This window comes from Pagrus major, chromosome 9, assembly GCF_040436345.1.
Source record: "Pagrus major chromosome 9, Pma_NU_1.0".
Classification (NCBI taxonomy): Eukaryota; Metazoa; Chordata; class Actinopteri; order Spariformes; family Sparidae; genus Pagrus; species Pagrus major.
Window position 1 is genome coordinate 16,000,195 of NC_133223.1, and position 18,786 is coordinate 16,018,980.

The following is an 18,786-nucleotide window of genomic DNA, read 5'->3' on the forward strand; positions in this document are numbered from 1 at the left end:
AGAAAAAATTGCTTCAAGAAAGGCTCGGTCTTCAGCTGTACCCCCTTATATTGCCTCTTTGGTAAGAAAAGACATCATTGCTGTATCTGATACTTTGCTCATAGTGATATTTGAGATATTAGTTTGCACAAATAAAACACTCAATAAATCAGCAGGATGACAGCTCCAAACTTGCTGCTAAGAGTTCATTTTTATTCACAATTTATTTCCAAAATATCATTTCAATGGTGATGGTGTTTTATTTCACCTCTTTATTATTCATCTACTGGATGGCATTGCAGTTATATATTTTAAAAAATTAAGCCGATAAAGCTGTAATTGTAAGAAACTAGCCGCTCATCTAAAATATCTATGCCACAACCACAGCAGCCATTTTCCTTGTCACACTCAGGGCGGGAAATGCCGGCATAATGTTATGCTGCTGTGTTCCAGGTTGCAAGTCATTTAAACGTAGGTAATCAGACAAACTGTTGTCATTTAACAGCTTCCCAATTGATCAGCAACTAAAACGATGATGGATAGTGAAAATCTGGAGGCACATTCGGCCATATTTCAAGGTTAAACAACATAACTTGATAACTCTTTAGCTGAGGTTTGCATTCAACAACTTCCTTGCTAACATTACCGTTTGATTACATCCAGTGTGTTTCAGTTCCAGGTTTAGACAAATGTCGCCAAATGTGTGTTGATATTTCTGAATTAATTTACACCTTTACAATCTTATTGCATCAAAACAGGATTAAACAGTAACGTTAGCTAGAATGTGGTTGAATGCTAACGTTAGCTGTTGTCTAATGGAAGCTAATCGGTTTTAAAACCTGTGGTTTTACCTTGAAATATGGTCCAGTGTCTCCGGTTCCCCGAGCTCCCAGTTGGGGCAGAGTCAGCTAACACGACCGCTAGCTGCATGGTTAAGTGAGCTAGTAAGCTAACGGCAGCGATAGTTAGCACCAATAAGTGGTTACTCTGATTTGCTGCCCTCTATTTGTTTCGAGTATGAAACATTTAACTAATGAACATCCCAATGAACGTTGTTCAGTAGTGTTAATTTTCATTTACAAACTATTTCCAAAATGAAATTTGAATGGTCATTTGCAGAGTTTTATTTCACCTATGAATCACTAATCTACTGGATGACATTGCATATATATAAAAAAAATGTTAAGTTGTCATTGTGAGAAAGCTAGCTGCTCATCTACAATATATATCCATGCCAAAACCACAGCCTTTGTTGTTACTCTTTGCTCTGATTGCTACATGAAAAAAACTATTTAAAGGTGCAAAATGCAAGACAACATTCAAAATTAACTGACATTATCAACAGAATACGAAGAAATAAGAGTTTTGTGTAATGTTGAAGACATTTATGTATTGTGTTGCAGAGATATGCTGTCTATTGAAGTTAGCAAGTTAACCAGCTGGCCCCTAGCCAGTTTGTACCTCAAGTGTTGATAGTCTGACAGTAACCAACACCAACACTCCCCTGGTTCCCCGAGCTCCGGGTCCGGGCAGAGTAAACTAATACGACCACTAGCAGTACAGTTAAAGGTGCAATATTTAACAATCGGCCACCTGTTGAAATCATACTCAAAACAAATAGGGGGCAGCATATCACAAGAGCAACTGCTAACTGCTGCCATCAGCTAGTTAACTGAGTTAGCTGTGCAGCTAGTTGTCCTATTAGGTGACTGGACTGGTAGCTGTCTGTGTTGTTTACTATCACCTCTTGAGGCACAAAGTGGCTAACTGGTTAGCATGCTAACTTCAGTAGATATATCTGCGACACAATACACAGCATCTTTAACATAACATCAAAACTCTGATTTCTTCACACTCTGTTGATACTCTGGTGATATTCTGCTCCCCATTTGTTTGGAGTATGAATTTGACTTATAGCCAATTCTTTCACATTGCACCTTCAATTAATGAACTTCCCAAGAAACACTGAAGGTTTTCTGCAGAATACAGCATCCACCAATAAAGTAAAACATCATGTCCCACCTGTATCGCTCCATAAGTAAAACGGCCATATGTGCTGTCTAATGTCAGATAAAAAGGCTTTGTCCGATGTGTTTTGTTTTGCCCTGGTTCACCCTAATAACAGTTGCATGCCTGCTGTCTGCCAGCTGCCGTGCCTGCTGTAACAGCCAGCGCGGTGCTGGAATGTTCCCATGCAGATCCTCTATTCACACACCGACATACAGCTCATGTACACGGACAGAAAGGAAGTCAAAGAGCAAAGCAGAGAGCTCCACTTTATGGAGATGCAGATTAAATACAGTTTCTAAACAGCAGACATGCTTAATGTATGTAACTTATGACACATAAGGAACATAATTTAAAAAAAAAAACTGCACAATACAGTGCAGAAGTGATCAAATATGCTTGACCACTCACAGATTTAGGTCACAGCGAGTTTGGAGAGCATATTTGCAGGTATGGCAGATCTGTATCTGAAGAAACACAAATGTGAAAATGTTGAGAAAGTAAACCTGACTTGCTGACTCTGTATCACAGCCTAAAGTGACATGGAAAGCAAACAAAAAAGAATAAATTAATGAGCACAGCAGATTAAACAAAAAAATATCTTTGGAAATAAGGATGATATTGTCTTTGTAACGCTGAAGTTGACCAGTTCAATATTTGCCTTTCGGAGGCTTTTGTGTTTGCCATGTTGGGCAGATGCCCTGTTTGGCCATGAAACAGCCCATTGAGAGTTGCCACTTGGCCACCAGTGAAAAGGCTGGAATGGATTAGGGGGTGCTCAGAACTCCTTGGATACCGGATACCAGCACACTGGAGTGATGGTGATTGGCATTGTTTCTGTGAAGGCCTCATCTTTGTGAAGGAGTGAACGATTTATCCCACAAGTCCACAGAAGTAATGTCAAACATGAGAGATATCTTTATATCTTTAAATGCAGACAGCTTACACATCGATGCGCATGTAGATATGCAAAAAGGGGGTTACTTTTGTTTTTTCCACAGTGACACATGTTAGACCACAGACCCCCCATTTGATGAAGATTTTCGTCCCAGCTTCCCTCGTGTGATGAGAATTTAAAGAAGGTGTATGAAACACAGGCCCAGAATAGTCATGCATTCTGTTATTGTGTAAAAAAAAAAGGTTGCCTTTTTGCGGGGGGCCCTGTGGAACCCCCTCAAGAACCCCTGGGGACCCCACTTTGATAGAGTATAGATGTCAGACTCTTTGGCCCAGTTTCCACCTCCATCACCCCTTCAGAAGACAACAGAGTAGTGTGCGTCTCAGTTATTATCATTACATTTAAGTGAACGAGTTAAAGGGGCACTACGTCGTTTTTGGAGAAGAAATTCTAACTCAGAATTTTAATATTTACAATATATATGAGGTAATAATACAAACTCAGAAATGATGTGAAACAACATTTATGATGATTCAAACTTGTAAATGCTGATTTTACTTAATCCCAAGTATGACTTTTGACCTCTTTTAACAAAACTGGAGATATGGCATTTTCTGGCTACCTGCATGAAATGTAACTGAGTACATTTACTTGAAGGTGCACCTCGTAAGAAAAGTTTATTTTTGAGTCTCATTCCTAACTTTTCAAAACTGACACTTTGGGACGGCGGTCAACCCGTCCCAAAATCCCAAAACATTTTTGACTAGTTGGGAATGATACTCAAAAATCAACTTTTCTTACAAGTAGGACCTTTGGGTAGAATTTTGAGGTATTTGTACTCTACTAGAGTATTTTGTTTTGTGGCTACTTTATACTTCCACTCCACTCCATTTTGTAGGCAAATAATGCACTTTTTACTGTACTGCATTTATTTGATAACTTCAGTTTCTAGTTTCTTTGTAGCACAAGAGCCAAAGAAGCACCTTCTTAAATTAATTTATTTTATTAACCAAAAAAACAACAACACAAAGCTAATTTTGATAATTAGACAAATGCTGAACATCGGATACAATACTCAACACACATCAATATGTTTAATTGAACTTTTACTTGTACTTTTTCTACTTTAAGTACATTTATTTCCAGGAAATTACTTTTTGATACTTAAGTACATTTTATATCAGATACTTTAAGACTTTTACTCTCAAGTACTATTCATATGAGTGACTTTCACTTTGACCAAAGTAACATTTTAACACAATATCATTATTTTTACTCTGGTGTGACTTTTGGGTTCTTTTACAACACTGGATATAAGACATCTTCTGGCTACTTGCATATGAAATAATACTACTACTTGCTTATGAAATATAGTCACACTTTGGAAAACAGGTTCAAAATCTTATCTCATATATTTAATAGTCTTCTAAAAAATAGTGTTCAAAGATCATTGGTCGTTTATTTTTCTGATAATCCAACGATCAGCTGCACTTTGCAGCTCTGATGCTGCTCTCTGACCTGTGATGACGCCTCACCTGCCTGTTGTCAGTCTGTCACCTCCAGCATTGACCTGCTGTGTGTTTGTGAGCACAGAGGTGCCTTGCTTGAGTTGCATCTTGATCGAAATAAAGTCCTGATAATATTTGATGACAATCATATCTCTCTCGCGTTTACTGGAGGACTTTGCGCGCAGGATTGCAACTTCGAGATAAAGTGGCCAATGATGAGCCAAGTGACCAGTGAGACTTCCTGATGAGGACTGAGGAGGAGGAGGGCGAACTCCGTCCTCCCATCAGTAATCCCCCTCTGTGTGACGTCACCCAGGCTGTCTCCAAAGGGACGCAGCGTTGAGTGTCGGAGCAGCCAGGCGGCCAGTGTGCATCCCAGGACGCAACATCAGCGTAGCCGGGGCTCAACTTTCAGCTGATCGCTTCACTTCGGACACTTTGGAAACACTTACCAAGATGGGTAAGTCCTGTTCATGTGGCTGAAAGTCGGATATAAATACCGCCTTTCCCCCTTCATGACAGCACGCTTCATACTTTTTGTTACTGTCGCTCCAACTTTCGGGGCGCGCCGATTGTTTTCTTTCAGCTTCTAGTGCTGCAAACGCAGGCTGTTTACCTGACCCGGTTTCATGAGAAAATCTGTATTAGAGGGAGAGCAGCCTGCTGAAGCAAGTTGAGGAAAGCGATTAGGCAGATTAAGTCTATCAGGATTCCTGCAGTCAACTCTGTGCAAGTGTGCGGAGGTGTTAAGTCCAGATCAACTTGCTGCTGCTGCCTTCACTGTCTCTCTTTGCTCAACAGGGCCTGGACTGTTATATTTTATTACAGCCTTGCTTTGTTTAATGATGAGTCTTTATTGATCATTATTGGTCAGCAGTGATTGATTAGTTGGTTGTTGTGGTGGTATTTCTGAACCAAGCTGCACACAGGATGACACTAACAGGCAACATATTGTATTAGTCAGATGCTCCATAGCTGAAGCCATCTTTGTGTGTTTGTGTGTGTTATGCCTGAGCTTGTTATTGCTATCTGAATGTCTGTGCTGTCCTGTCTTTAAATCAGCCACAAGTGTTGGCCATCTGTGCTCCCAACCTGCATGGAGAGGAGTGAGGCGCTCATGCTCATGGATGTTTAGTGACTTCTTGTAAACTTTGCAGCAGTGATAACCTGTGGACCAGATGGGAGAGCACAATGGAAAAACACTCCAAACTTGCTCCCATCCTTGCTTGAGTTTTGCGTTGCAGCATCTTTTCCCTTGCGTTGTTGGCGGCGGTGCAGCTGAGGCCAGGGAAGAAGAACACTGTGTGCGAATGTGTATCAATGCTCATTAATTCGCTCTGAAGCTCCTCACAGAGGCGTCTTTGTGCTCCTAATTTGGAGCCGCTCCTTTGTGAGACTTCAGTGGCTCTTAATGTAGAGAGAGAGAGAGAGAGAGAGAGAGAGCGAGAAAGAGAGAGAAGTTCACTGAATTGCAAGTTTGTGAGCCCTGTGAACCAGTTCCCCACAGACCCTCATTCACTGTCTCATAGAGGATATTACTCGACCTTTTGTGCATTGTCCACTTCCCAAAGCTCCTGTTTTATATTCAAAGAATCTCCACGGCCCTTTTGAGGAGAAACAGCGAAGCCTGTTGTTAATTTGGAGACATGCAAGTTGCTGTAAAGGTCGCCTTTTGTTGTGTCAGAGGAGCGGATATCACACCGCTGTGCTGTGATTTGCCGTGTTTCTCGAGAAAAAGCTTTGAAAGCAGAAAAATGGATCGACTTCCCAAAACAAACAGGACGTCTCGAGGCTGATTGCGGAGTGAAGATGTCACTCAGAGGTTATATAACTCATGTCTGATTCGATTTTACGCTGACCTTCACCTCGCACAGGGGCCACATGTTTTTCCGAGAGATCCTCCTCTGTCCTCGCCGTGAACGCTGCAACAGCGCCTGTGTGAAGGATGTGGGAGGATAACTTGGCGTCAGGGCTCGATTCAGAGGGAGAAAGCAAGTCGTTTTCCACAAATATCTTGTCAGGTTGTTGGTGTTGGTCCTGTGACATTTGGTTGCCAAGAAGCCCCCTTGATAACTAAACACACTGGAGGACAATGTGTTTTCAGTTTCTTAGTAGATGTTTTATCATTGAGATAAAGATCTGAAGAGAAAGTTGTTGGCCTGGAGATAAAAATGGCCTTTTTTGCAAGTGATTATACTCCTTTTAGCAAGAAAAGCATGACTGCATGCAAAGCTTGATGTTTCATGCTGCAGATTGCAGCCCTCAAGCCACAGAGAAGAAATCTGTCAAACATAAAGATTAAAGGAGCACTACGTAGTTTAATCAGAAGAGAAAGATCTTCATTGACGGATTTTTTTTTTATGCCTAAACAAACTGAATAAACAAACTCTTTGTTTTCATGACTGAATAAACCTTAAAGGACAACACAATGTCATACGGTTTTACTTTGTTTATATTTGGTGGACCCTGCCACCTTTCCAGCTTCCAACATTGTTCTGGAGACCTTATTTTCCTCTGAGAACAGCTTGTTTATTCAGTTACATTTCTGAATTTCTCATTTATATTGTAAATATTCAAATTCTCAGTTTGAATACTCCAAAACCCTTTTCCTTTCGGAAAACAGCTCTCAGGCTCACACATAGTGCAGAATTAACCATCTTCTCAATTTATGTCTTTCACAGATACAATCGAATTACTCGCTCAGCATTTAAAGCCGTCTTATGACAGGACATTCAACTAATCAAATACAGCAAATTACGGACACGGCTTTGAACGCTGTGTCTTTTCTTCTCTGAGCCAGATCCGGGTCACAAAAAAGGAAAAAAAGAAAAAAGAAAAGGGAAAGATTGTTTTTCCTTATGGAAACCTTCTAGTCAGAGTGTTTTCTATTCAGCGTGGTGGTCTTGTGGAAAAGGCCACAGAGGCTGGATGCAAACCAGATCCAAATGTTACATCATTGTTTCTGAGGAATTCAAGAAAAAGAGAGTTAATCACAGCTGACAGTGTTGAATGTGTCTCTAATTAAACATCTCGCTGTAGCTCGACGGCTCAGCTGTTCTGACTCAGAGTTTGCAAGTGAGCAAATAGAGGCCTAAGTGTTAATCTAACGATTACAGTGAAGACTTCATGATACGATCGATTCTGTTCTTCAGTGATCCACAAACACAGGAGATGGACAGTGACCTTCATAATGATTTCTGCGTGTGTGTCTGTGAAGTGTCTCCAAAGTATCGGCTCTCTCGCGCTCTTTAATGTTGCGCATTCCTCCTCCATCTGAACTAGGATGTCTGGAAAGTGTCTGATTATTTAGCTCACACATCAGCAGCAGCAGCAGCGTTCACCATCACAGGCACATGGACTGTGTGTGCTGTGACCCTGCATCCTGTGTCTGAGGAGAGGAAAGACCCATGACTGCTAATCCCGAGCCAGCGGAGGTGTTTTATGCGGAATCAACAGGTTGTCAACTGATGGCAGAGCAATAACAGAGATCCAGATAATTTCCCCTGTCCTGCTTTTAGTTGACTCATGGAGATAGTGTCCTCAGAGGCACACTGTAATGTCCCGGTCATGCTTCTGTATCCAAGAGACAAAAACACAAGAAGAGTCTGTGAGAATGAGTCACTGCAGAGATGGTCAAAGGGTGCTGGGAGCGAAAGTGAACTTTGCTGTTTTGGGCTCGTTTGAATCAAAGCATGTTAAAGGAACAGTTCGCCCAAAAATGAAAATTCAGTCGTCATCTACTCATCCCCATGCCAATGGAAATCAGGTGAAGTTTCGTAGTCAACAAAACACTTCTGGAGCTTCCAAGCTAAACAGCGTTGCAGCATTTTCCTAAAGAACTGAAAAAGATGACTGACTTTTCATTTCTGGGTGAACTGTTCCTTTAACTCCAAAAAGATGACTCCCTGAGTCTGAAATGTGGTTCAGTCTAAATAAAGTACGCGCTAACCTTTTGATGACTGATCCCACATTTTTATGTCACCATCAATAATTCCTAAATTGCTTCTCGTCTTCGGTTTGCGATCATTAATTACACTGAATCTCCTCCATAATGAGGTAGTCGCTGACATAGTTACATGATTTCTGGGCTTCCTTCCATTTGGCATAGGATATGACCGAGCATCTTCGGTAATTATACAGATGATGAGGCCCTTACAGTACTTTTTTGCAACCGTGCATCAGCTAAAAAACAAAAAAGGAGACCCCTTTTTTCCCTGAAGTTCAATCAAGACTTCATTCATCTCCTGCTTCCCTTCCCGCTCCTCTGAATCCTCCCTCATCCCCCTCTCTCTCTCTCTGTCTCTCTGGGTTTCCTTTCCTCTCTCATCTTCACTGCTTTTTGTTTCTCTCCAGCAGTGCAGGTCTGCCAGAGCAGTCATGTTAATTTGTTGAGCTTAATAACTCCTCCGACGACAAAGGGGGCCATTGAGTATTGTGACACGAAATGATAGGAATAGAAGTTCCTGAGTGGGGATGCTTGTTCAAGCATGTGCCTCGGCCGTCACTTTTACTAAAAGCCCATTCACGGTTGAGCTGAAGTGGGTGCGTGGGTGACTCTCTCTCTCACTGTGTATGTGTGTGTGTGAATGTGTTTGTGTGTGTGCAAGTTCAACCTTGTTAGAAAGATGTCACAGTTGCGCTGCCACATGGTAGAAGCAGGATGGCATTTCCATATCTGAAAATATCCTATATGCAAAAGACCACAGGCTTTCAGATGTGCACATGCAGCTGAACCCTGGTGTCATAGAAAATATGCCAAAGATACAATCTGGCCTTTATCTTATCTGCAAGACTTCCGAAAAACACCCACGATTTTCAAGGTTAAACTGCCAAATACATGCATAATAAAGTCTCTTTTTTCCCCCCAGTTTTACAATATGTTGGCGTCAGTGCATGTTCACACACATCGAGTGCGGAGGTGATATTTGCCAGCGGAGCAGCAATCTGTATCAGTGTTTTGTTCACAGTCAGATGATTGTTCCAGAAGGCCTCTGGGAGATAATGGGGCTGGCGAAAGCAAAGAGCCCCTGCAGCTGATGAACATGCACTCACTCATTCAACAGGCATTCAGCCCCACTGCAGGATTTTCTGCTATCTACAGTAAACCACATCGCCGCAACCCTGTATGACCGCATTTGATCCACTCTCCGTCACATGAGCAGGGGGACATTGATTAAATAGTCAATAATGTTTTCCCGCAATGACCTCTTTTCTCTCGCCCAGTCTTGTGTAAGCAAGTAAATAGATCATAATGCAGCCATTGAATGGAGTGATTGCTCCACACTGAATCATGCCTGTGGCAGAGAGACCCGTGCTACATGTAGCTAATGCCTCTACTCTGTGATGGTCAGGATCTGGGCCAGAGGATTAGCATTGGGTGGGCACTAGGGTTAAATGCCAGGGCTAGTTGCACTCTAAAGTTGAGTTCAGGCTGATGTTAGCCTCGCGTGAAAAAGGTCATCCTCCTTATTTATTTGAATTAGGTTAACAAAATATTACAAAACAAAAAATAACAGTGTTGTTCTGTAAGTTGAGCCTGGCTCAGCTGTTAGATGAGCCTTCAAACTTACTGATCCGTTACTCTAACTGGACTTCCTGGATCGTAATTTAGTACAAGAAGCAACACGCCCCCATCATTGGAACCCCTTTTATTGTTTTAACAAAGTTGTTTTTGGTGAAGCGCAAATCCACTGTGGTGTCCCTAAGTGGTTTGTGGACCACTGTTTTCTAGCCTCGAGTTTGGAATTAAGGCTGTCGTTTTTGGAGCCAGAAGTGACCAAATTTGGACAAGAGGGTGTTAAGGATATCCTGATTGGATCTGATTGAGAATTCGAAGACACATGTATTAGCAACTTGTCAATCACAAGGCATCCATGCCCCAAAGCAGACCTACTTTCTTGTCTATTTTGGTCTAAATGAGACCATAATTTACAAAATGAACGTCAAACTGTATTGTAGAAGGCTTGCAACTAGCGATTGAGACCATGAACTCATCAGGAAACTGTTTACTGATAAATCAAGTGAGAAGCAGGGCCATTTTTTCATAAGCTTACATACAATCATACTTCTTTTTGGCCATTAGAGAGAATGCAGATGTAAGGCACTGGCACGCATTGGCTTCACTGTTCAGACCCAGTATTTCAGCTAAGCTGTTCGGCTCTTTCAACACTGTGTATACGTTCTTCCTGTTTCGGAACAAAGTGCATGTCGTGTTTTGGAAGTTTCACAAACTTCTTATTTCATTATTAAGGATCTGGATGCGACCACAGTTCAGATGTGAAAGTGGTTAGGTGAAATGAGAAGAATAATAGGGGCCTCCCAGCTAATTTCCCTGTAAGATCATCTGTGAGGAGTGAGAGCAGAATGCATTAGTCTGCTTTTCAACTGTGGGAGCTTGTAGGATTGAGCTGTTGGCTGTGTGCCCACTGAGTGTATTCAACCCTCCACAGATAGGTCTTTGTCCTCGCCGCTTTTACGCAGCTGCTAAACAACCGTAAGACAAAAGCATCTGGGGTACCCCAGCACACCAATGAGAAATGTTCACCATATGAAGAGCCGTGCCAGACAGCCTGAGACTATTTGGATGCAGCCAAATGCTACGCTTGGGATGAATTAAGCAGGAATTTAAATGACTTTCTCTTTACCGCTATAGTCAGGATTATATGTAAAATCCTACTTGAGAAACTGAAAGATGTTTTTGTGATGATACCGTTCCAAAAGCAAAACTTGCAAAGACTTATTTCTTCTTTTTTGTTGTGTTACGTGTCTTAGATGAAATGCACATGACTCCTCTTTGCTCATGTTGTTGTGATGCGGTGCTGCATGTGACACACTGAAACCAGAGTTAGAGGCCACTGGACACACACACTCTCTCTCTCTCATGCCAGGAATCACTTTCCTGCCCAAGAAGAAAAAAAAAAGGTTTCCAAGGGAGAGTTTTCATTGTCTGCTTATTATCCTCCGGAGAAAGGCTTGATCGGCAGGAAGAGGCACTTCTGCCAAGCAGATGAAAATCTGCAATAGCAGAGCTTCAATAAAGCGACAGCTGCAGGAAACCCAATAGCTGAGGGACGGCTGTTTGCTTCAGAGACAGACTGTTTGGGGGTTTGAGAAGATGGATTTCAATTTGACTAAACTGTTGAACGCTGGATTTGAAATAAATGAAACTGGCATACTCTGAACCCACATTCATTCTGTATCTTGTGATGCGTTTACCATTTGCACACCTCATGGGTTTTTAATGCTTTTGTCACTTACTGTAGGTTCACTTGGTTGAAAAGGAAAGGAGAAAAATACCAGCTAACGGCAGCTTCAGGGGAGAGGAAATCCCAGATGTTGCTGTCTGAGAAACAGCTCGACCCCCTAACCACACGCAGGCCAGAGAAGAGATCAGTTAGCAGTGTTAATATCGCAGCTACACCACCGAGAGGCCTCATAAGTCATCTTAGCTTTTGACCTCTACTCTATGGGAAAACAATACTGCAACAATAGAGCGGCCACAGCTGAAAATGGGAAAGTGATGGTGTGAAGGAACGGAGCATCTGGAATGTACAGAGCAAGTGTGAAAAATGTGTGAAAGCTTGTAGATGTGTTTCTACAGATCTTTGGAAATTTTCCTGGAAAAGATATAGAGCATCATTTTCTATATTTAATGTTTTTCAAAGTCATTTGAAAGTGAAATATGACATGTTAGCGATATTTTTGAGTACTTTTTCACCTTCTTGGACAGTGTGTGAGGTTGAAAGGCAGACAGGAAGTGGGGGAGAGATGCAACAAAGGTCGCCGTCTGGAAACTCTTTTAACAATCAGTTTATTGTTTGTCATTTTTCAAGCAGACATGTCAAACATTTGTTGGTTCCAGCTTCCTAAATGTAACAATTTGCTGCTTTTCTTTGTCATTTATGGTAGCATATGAACAGTCTTTAGGTTCTGGATGATTGGTTGGACAAAAGCAGCAATTTGAAGACATCACTTTGGGCTTTGGGAAGTAGTGATGAGCATTTTTCACAATTCTTCGACATTTCCTAGACTTTACGATGTAAGTCTAAGAAAACTGGTGTGTTTTTTCAGCGTTAAAGCATGTAAACCTCTTCTAGTAGTAACCCAAACTAAAATTATGAGCCTCATATGTCTCCTATAATGTATTATCACAGTGGCGTGTGTGTGTGTGTGTGCAGCATGCATCATGTATTTCCATCTACGGAGACGTCCACATCATCTGAGTGATGGAGTGTGCACAGAAAACATTCCTGAGAGTGTAAATGTTTAGACGCTGATAGTGATGAAGCGACTACATCACATCAGACGGTGCCATAAATGGGCTCTGCTTTGCGCTGTGGATGCTCTCTCATGTCCAGGATGATGGACAAAATGTCATTACAGCCTCTGCTGTTGGAAAACTGCCTATCAGTGCTTAAAGCAATAAAGTAATGGATTGACCCACTCTCGCAGAGGTCAGCCAGGGGGAGAGCATAAACCGACCACTAGAGATTAGCTTCTATCTTTCTGTTGTGATGAACTGTTTTTTTTCCACTCATTGTGAAGCACTTAGTCCGCTTCTTAACTGTGAATCTGAGGACAAACGCGTCTCTGCGGGGGTGGAAGTGTCAGGTTCAGGTTACGGCTGACTCTGTGTCCTTCCAGGATCCAGCCGCAGGACGCAGGGCTTTGAGACACGAGGACAGCCTCGTGTAACAATGGCATTAAAGTGATCCCTGTGTCATCTGCTCTGTTGTCATAGCGCTGGTGATGAATCCCGACTGGCTGGGGCTGAGAAGGAGGAGCGTTTCTGCTCCTTCTAATGAGGGGGAACAGTGCTGGAGGGTTTGAAAAGGGTAATGTCTTGGGTCAGGGGTGAGAGGTTGGCAGCATGAGGCGGAGGACAATAGGAGCGGCGGGAGCGACGCAGAGAAAGAAATCCCAGCAGCTGGGACAGACAGAGAGGAGGGCGGGGGCTGTTCATGGGAAGCAACCCCAAGATTAGCTGGAGAGTCTCGACTGATGTCTCCATGTCTCGATGCTTCATTATGTCTCTATTGTGTGTGTGTGTGTGTGTGTGTGTGTGTGTGTGTGTGTGTGTGTGTGTGTGTGTTCACATGCCTATGCCCTGTACAACAAGTGTGAAAAAAAAAGCCTGTCTCCAGCCCTGTGTTACAGTATTTGCCCTCCTGGTGGCTGAAGTGTGAGAAAGTTTGAGTTGTGGAGATCCTCTCGCTTTCACACAATTTCTAGATCCCTGACATAACATGCTAGATTTTCATGCTAAATTAAATGTGATTCAGCATTATGCTGCAAGGATGAGTACGCTAACCGATTAGTCAATCGGCAGAAAAATAATCAACTATTTTGATAACAGGCCACTGGGATACATTTTACACGAGCTAGTTTTTCATGTTTGATGTTACTCTCACGGCTAGTTTATAATGAATAATAACAGCGTGCTTGTGTTGTTTAATTTTCCAACAGAATATTCATAATTCAGTCGATATATGTGCACATCTGTGGTACAAGATAAAACAAATAACCTGCTAATTTCCTTATCATTCAAACTGACAGCTGTCCACTCAGTGCTCTTTGTGTTGAGCTAAAAATAAAAATGCTTACGCAGATAGGTATTGTATTTAAAGGATTAACACCACTAAGAGAAGTCCCTGTGGGATTTACTTTATACTCTCAGTGCAGTTTAATGGACCGTCATATGTCTCAAATGACTTTGGGGAGGTGCTCAGTGTCAGAATGACTGCAGGGTGGGTGCAGTTTGCAGTTAATGTGTACAGAGAGAAGATGGATTAAATCAGATTAGAAGGACATCTACACCTCAGGGGGGCGTGATCACACGAAGGAGCTTTAAAGTGGCTGTAATCAATAGTTATAAATTAACAGAGGATCACTTAAATACTTGTATGTAAAAGGTGTTGCTTATTGTGATGAACCTACGGAAAAAGATCGCCTGACTTTGCAGTGCTGGTTTTGAGCAACATTCAGCTAGCATCTTTCAGTTAGCTACTAGCTCGTGGCCATATGGGAACATTTAGCAGCTAAATAGCCGGATATTTATCTCAGACCATGAAGACCAAAATAGAATGAATGAATGAATGAATCTTTGACTTACATTCCTTAGGTGGCTAGAAACATGGCTTTGCTTTCTTTCAGTAGACCTAATATGCTTTTTGTTTTTTTCCCTCTCCTTCAGTGTTTAATATACGTTCTTGTACATGTAAAAGATCTGAAAACACTGCTCCTGAAACCCCTCGTCAGTAGTCCGGCCTTTAGTTCCATGACCTTGTGACATTGCACTACATCACCATGTACACGGTAGAGGTTCGGATAACTGGAAGCTGAAAACATGACGGAGCCGACCGGAGACATGGTGAGCTGAGCTGACTCAGGTGTGCGTGGGCTGACCAATCAGAGCAGACTGGGTAATCGGGAGGGGGGGCCTTTAAAGAGACAGGAGCTTAAACAGAGCGTTTCACTGGTGTGAGCATTAAAGCATGTAAACCTATTCCAGTAGTAACCTAGATAGATAATAATTTGAGTGCAATACACATAAACAAATCAGCGAACCAAAACAGTTGAAAAGTTTCGGTATGAAATGCAACTATATAGATCAACAAAACTCGATTAAAGCGGTTACAGGGGGTGATGGACAACTATTAAGAACATTCCCAAAGTGTCCCGGAGGTGTAAGAGTTTTCAGTTTTAAGTCTTCTTGCGAGAGATTCCATGAGACTGCTGCACCGATGCTAAAAGCAGTACTTCCAGGATCAGTTCTGCTAGTATGCTGATGCTAATACTGCTCCATATATGCTAGATGTGTAAAAAAACAACCTTTTACTAAGACTCGTGACCTCTGAGGCTCGTCTGTTCCAGGAAAACCTCTGAATGATCTTTGTTGTCCCACTGGGAATGAAAACTGTGTTTTAAACCCTCAAATTTTGCTTACAGACAAATGATTCAGGGGTAGCTGGGTATTTTCATTACCCCCCACTTCTTGGCAAAGTATGATTTAGAATATATATTGAAAGGACTAGAGGTAATCATGTAGCATTATTCTAACAGGATAATGAAGAGGTGTTTGCTTGCTGTACCTCTTGGCTGGTTCACTGGCTCCATAACGTAAGCGTGGCCGACCACAGAGACAGCCAAGCCTCGTCCAGACCAGTATCATTAAAATATTTAGTGCACACTGAAAGACAAACAAACGATTATGCAAAGACCTTTAGTTTTCTGTAAAATGGTAGTAGTTCATGGCTTGTATGGGGGGCTGTGGAGTACAGCTACCTCTTTCTCTTCCTCTCTGTTACTTTCTCTTCCACTTTCTTCCAGGTCTGTGTTTTTCTGGCACTGATTCACTCTTTTGACTTCAGACTGAAATCTTCAGGTTTTGATATCGCACTGGTTTTCTGTCCGGCCAAGCCATGGTGGCAGCTTCCAAAGTACTGTAAGCTAGGAAGCCTGGGTAATACGAAGCATCTGCGCCTCTCACTCTCCCTGCAACCACAGTGGCTGTGGAGGTGCCAGAGAGTCAGGGTTGTGAAGGCATTTTTAGAGGAAAAACATGGCTGCCAGGCATCCCTTAGTGAGTGTTTGCTCCATTTCCAGACCTAACACGATCGTAACACAAACATGTAATTAGAGAAGTGCAGAGTCAGACACCGCGGGCATTGTTTGGTCAAACACTTGTAATTACAGTGGAGAGAAAAATACAATCTGGAAATTGTACAATGGACAAAACGTCAACAAAAAGTATGTCTCTATTAGGAATGGTTGAAATCGAATAGCAGAGTTGGATTTCCGCTACTGTGCTGCAAGAATGTAAGTGTTCTTCAGCATGAAGAACAATGTGCTGGTCTGTGGGATGGTAGTTTGCACCACAAAGTGGTGCAGGGGTCGGTTATAAGATTTGATTTTTGAGGTTAGGGGATGGCAGGCCATGAGGACAAGGTCTTCGGTTCATAAGGTTCTCACATAAATATCAGGACTGGGTAACTCTCAGCTGGGTGAGGGAACAATTCTCTAGCCACAACTTGAATTTAGGTGAGTGAGCTGCTGGTAAAATTCTGCTTTAAAACATTGAATTTGATTTTGAAATCTGAATCAGTGTTTCAAAGAAGGGTGCAGTCCATCTTTTGATTTCTAGACATTGTGGGTAAAAAAGGGAGTGAGGTTTTGCTTCTTTTCTGTTCCTCATGTGGTGGTAAACCAAAAATCTTTGGGCTGAGGACTGTTGGTCAGACGAATCAAGCTGTTTCAACAAGCTATTCATCACTTTGGTCTTTATGAAATAGTGATTTGTGATTGTGATTTTTACCGTTTTCAGGTATTCTGTAGTAATTTATACTGGTATGTTGTAACATATTTTACCTTTTATCAAAAATTAGAGCTCTTGTGATTTGGATATTGCACCTGGCCATGAGTGCCGTACTAAGTAACTTAAGTAAATACATAACTTGTGTCACTTCACCACACTAACGTAACATCATTTAAAAACAAATCACTCTTGAATCCTGGTCACAAACAGGACATGAACTCCGGTCTTTCGGAGGGAAGTCCCCTGACTTGAACTTTTCTCGCTCTTATACTCCCACACTAGAGGGACACTTGACCAGGGTGCTGTTTGATGCATTTGGAGTGAGAGCGGGGAAAACGGAGAAACACCCAAGGCACTCATTGAAGTTTGAGTATAAAGTTGAAAAGCCTGACACCATAAAAGAATTTAATACCTTTTTTTAACCTTCACTCTACTCAAACTCTGAGTCTCCTCTTTTTTTGATATTGATGCTTCTTAGTTTAAAGCTTTTTGACAGTTCTAAGGAAAGCACAGGGCTCATTATAAGTCAGCCAATTGTGGTTTCTCCTCTCACTGTCCACATATTTTGCTATAATGAATCAAGACGGTTAGCGTAGTCATTTTTTCCATTACAGATAGAGTTTTCTCTTCTGCGGGAGTAGGAATGCAACTTAGAGGCTCATGTTGGTTGGATTGGTTTGTTTAATCATTGCATGGAAGCATCATCTGTTCTTATAGGATGAGTTTGAGGCAACAACTTTGTCTGTTATAATAAATCGTATGCTAAATTGTTCCACAGACTTTGCGTTGCTTTTGTTATCCTGTAGACTCGCTGAGCAAAATGGGTCAGCAAACAAGGGAATGGATCCGTGTAATGAGTTTGTAGCGCCATGCTTTTTTAAACCAATCAATGACTTGGATTCAGCATGCCAAACATGAAAGCAGCAGATTGACCTATGAAGATGTCCTGCATTTAAATCTAGGTCGGTAAGTCCACTGCAGTGTTAACAGTGATTCGCTGACAGCAACAAAACAGAGTTTACGGGAATTTCGGTCTCTGATGTCGCAATCACTGTCAAATAAAGGAAAGGGGATGTTACAGCTTTTTTCCATGAGGGCAGCAGAATTATTAAGGGGTATTAAGATGATCAGTGTGGCCTCCTTCTCCTTTCAACATCCTTTCACCTTCATTCTTAGTCATACTTCACTTTGGGCACTCCACACACCCATTTAGCTTCACCCGTCCTCCTCTGCTCTGGTGTGGTTAGCTGCTTTCTCAGGCTGTAGTTAGTGTCTGTAAGTGGTGCTCGGGCCCGGGCACAGACATCCATCCCTGAGAAACTCCTTCCTCGGTGTGAATCGAGCAGGGTGCAGGTCTTCACGGGTGACTGAACACTGAGGAGCATTCAGGGCCCCCAGGCTCCCAGCGTGAAAGGTTGACCCACAATGAAGCCTCCTCCATTTGTATGAGCTTCATCGTCATTCAGATTGTGTCCTCGAGTATGGGAGTGTCGGTGTCTCAGCGCTGGAGTTTAGCATGCAGCACTCAGGCTTTCACATGATTATTCCCACAGACACTCAGCCTGGCACAGAGGGTGTTTTTAGCACCCAACTTTGCAGCTTTACACAACATTTAAACTTCTTTTTTAGCTCTTTTAAGGCCAGTACATTTACTTTATTGCTGTATTGTTAAGTTTCTCCACTCAAAGTCAACTCTAGCAGCAGACAGATGTTTCCTGCAAAAATATTTAAATAGACTCACAATACGGTCTTGGTGGGAAAGTTGAATGTCTAACTGCTAAAGACCTATTCTCCCCAGGAGTTGGTGGAGGCCAAGGCTGAGCTCAAAGCAGAGTATATGTTGGACTGAGCATGATTTGATTATTTATTTACCACTCATAGATATGTTTGACAATGTTTTATATCTTTTTGAAGTTTGAAAACTCTCTAGTTCCATCTTCTTTGAAGTATTCTTGACTGTAAAGTGGTATCACTATTGGAGAGGCAAGAAATAATAGATTAATCAATTAGTTGTCAACTACTACAATTAAAGGTGCAATATGTAAGAATTCAAGTTGAAAACCTTCAAATAATATCACCAG

At 42.0% G+C, this 18,786-nt stretch overlaps 1 protein-coding gene across 2 annotated transcripts in view; it reads left to right on the forward strand.

Moving 5' to 3' along the window:
* The first annotated feature begins 4,750 nt into the window (after positions 1–4,750).
* gpm6bb (glycoprotein M6Bb) overlaps positions 4,751–18,786 on the forward strand; it is a 30,820-nt gene continuing 16,784 nt past the window's right edge. The window contains exon 1 of one of the 2 annotated variants that reach the window (XM_073474218.1): positions 4,751–4,852. In XM_073474218.1, the coding sequence (XP_073330319.1) occupies positions 4,849–4,852 (4 nt within the window). In that variant the 5' untranslated portion in view covers positions 4,751–4,848. The remainder of the gene's footprint in view (positions 4,853–18,786) is intronic. The other variant, XM_073474217.1, reaches the window with a different exon arrangement.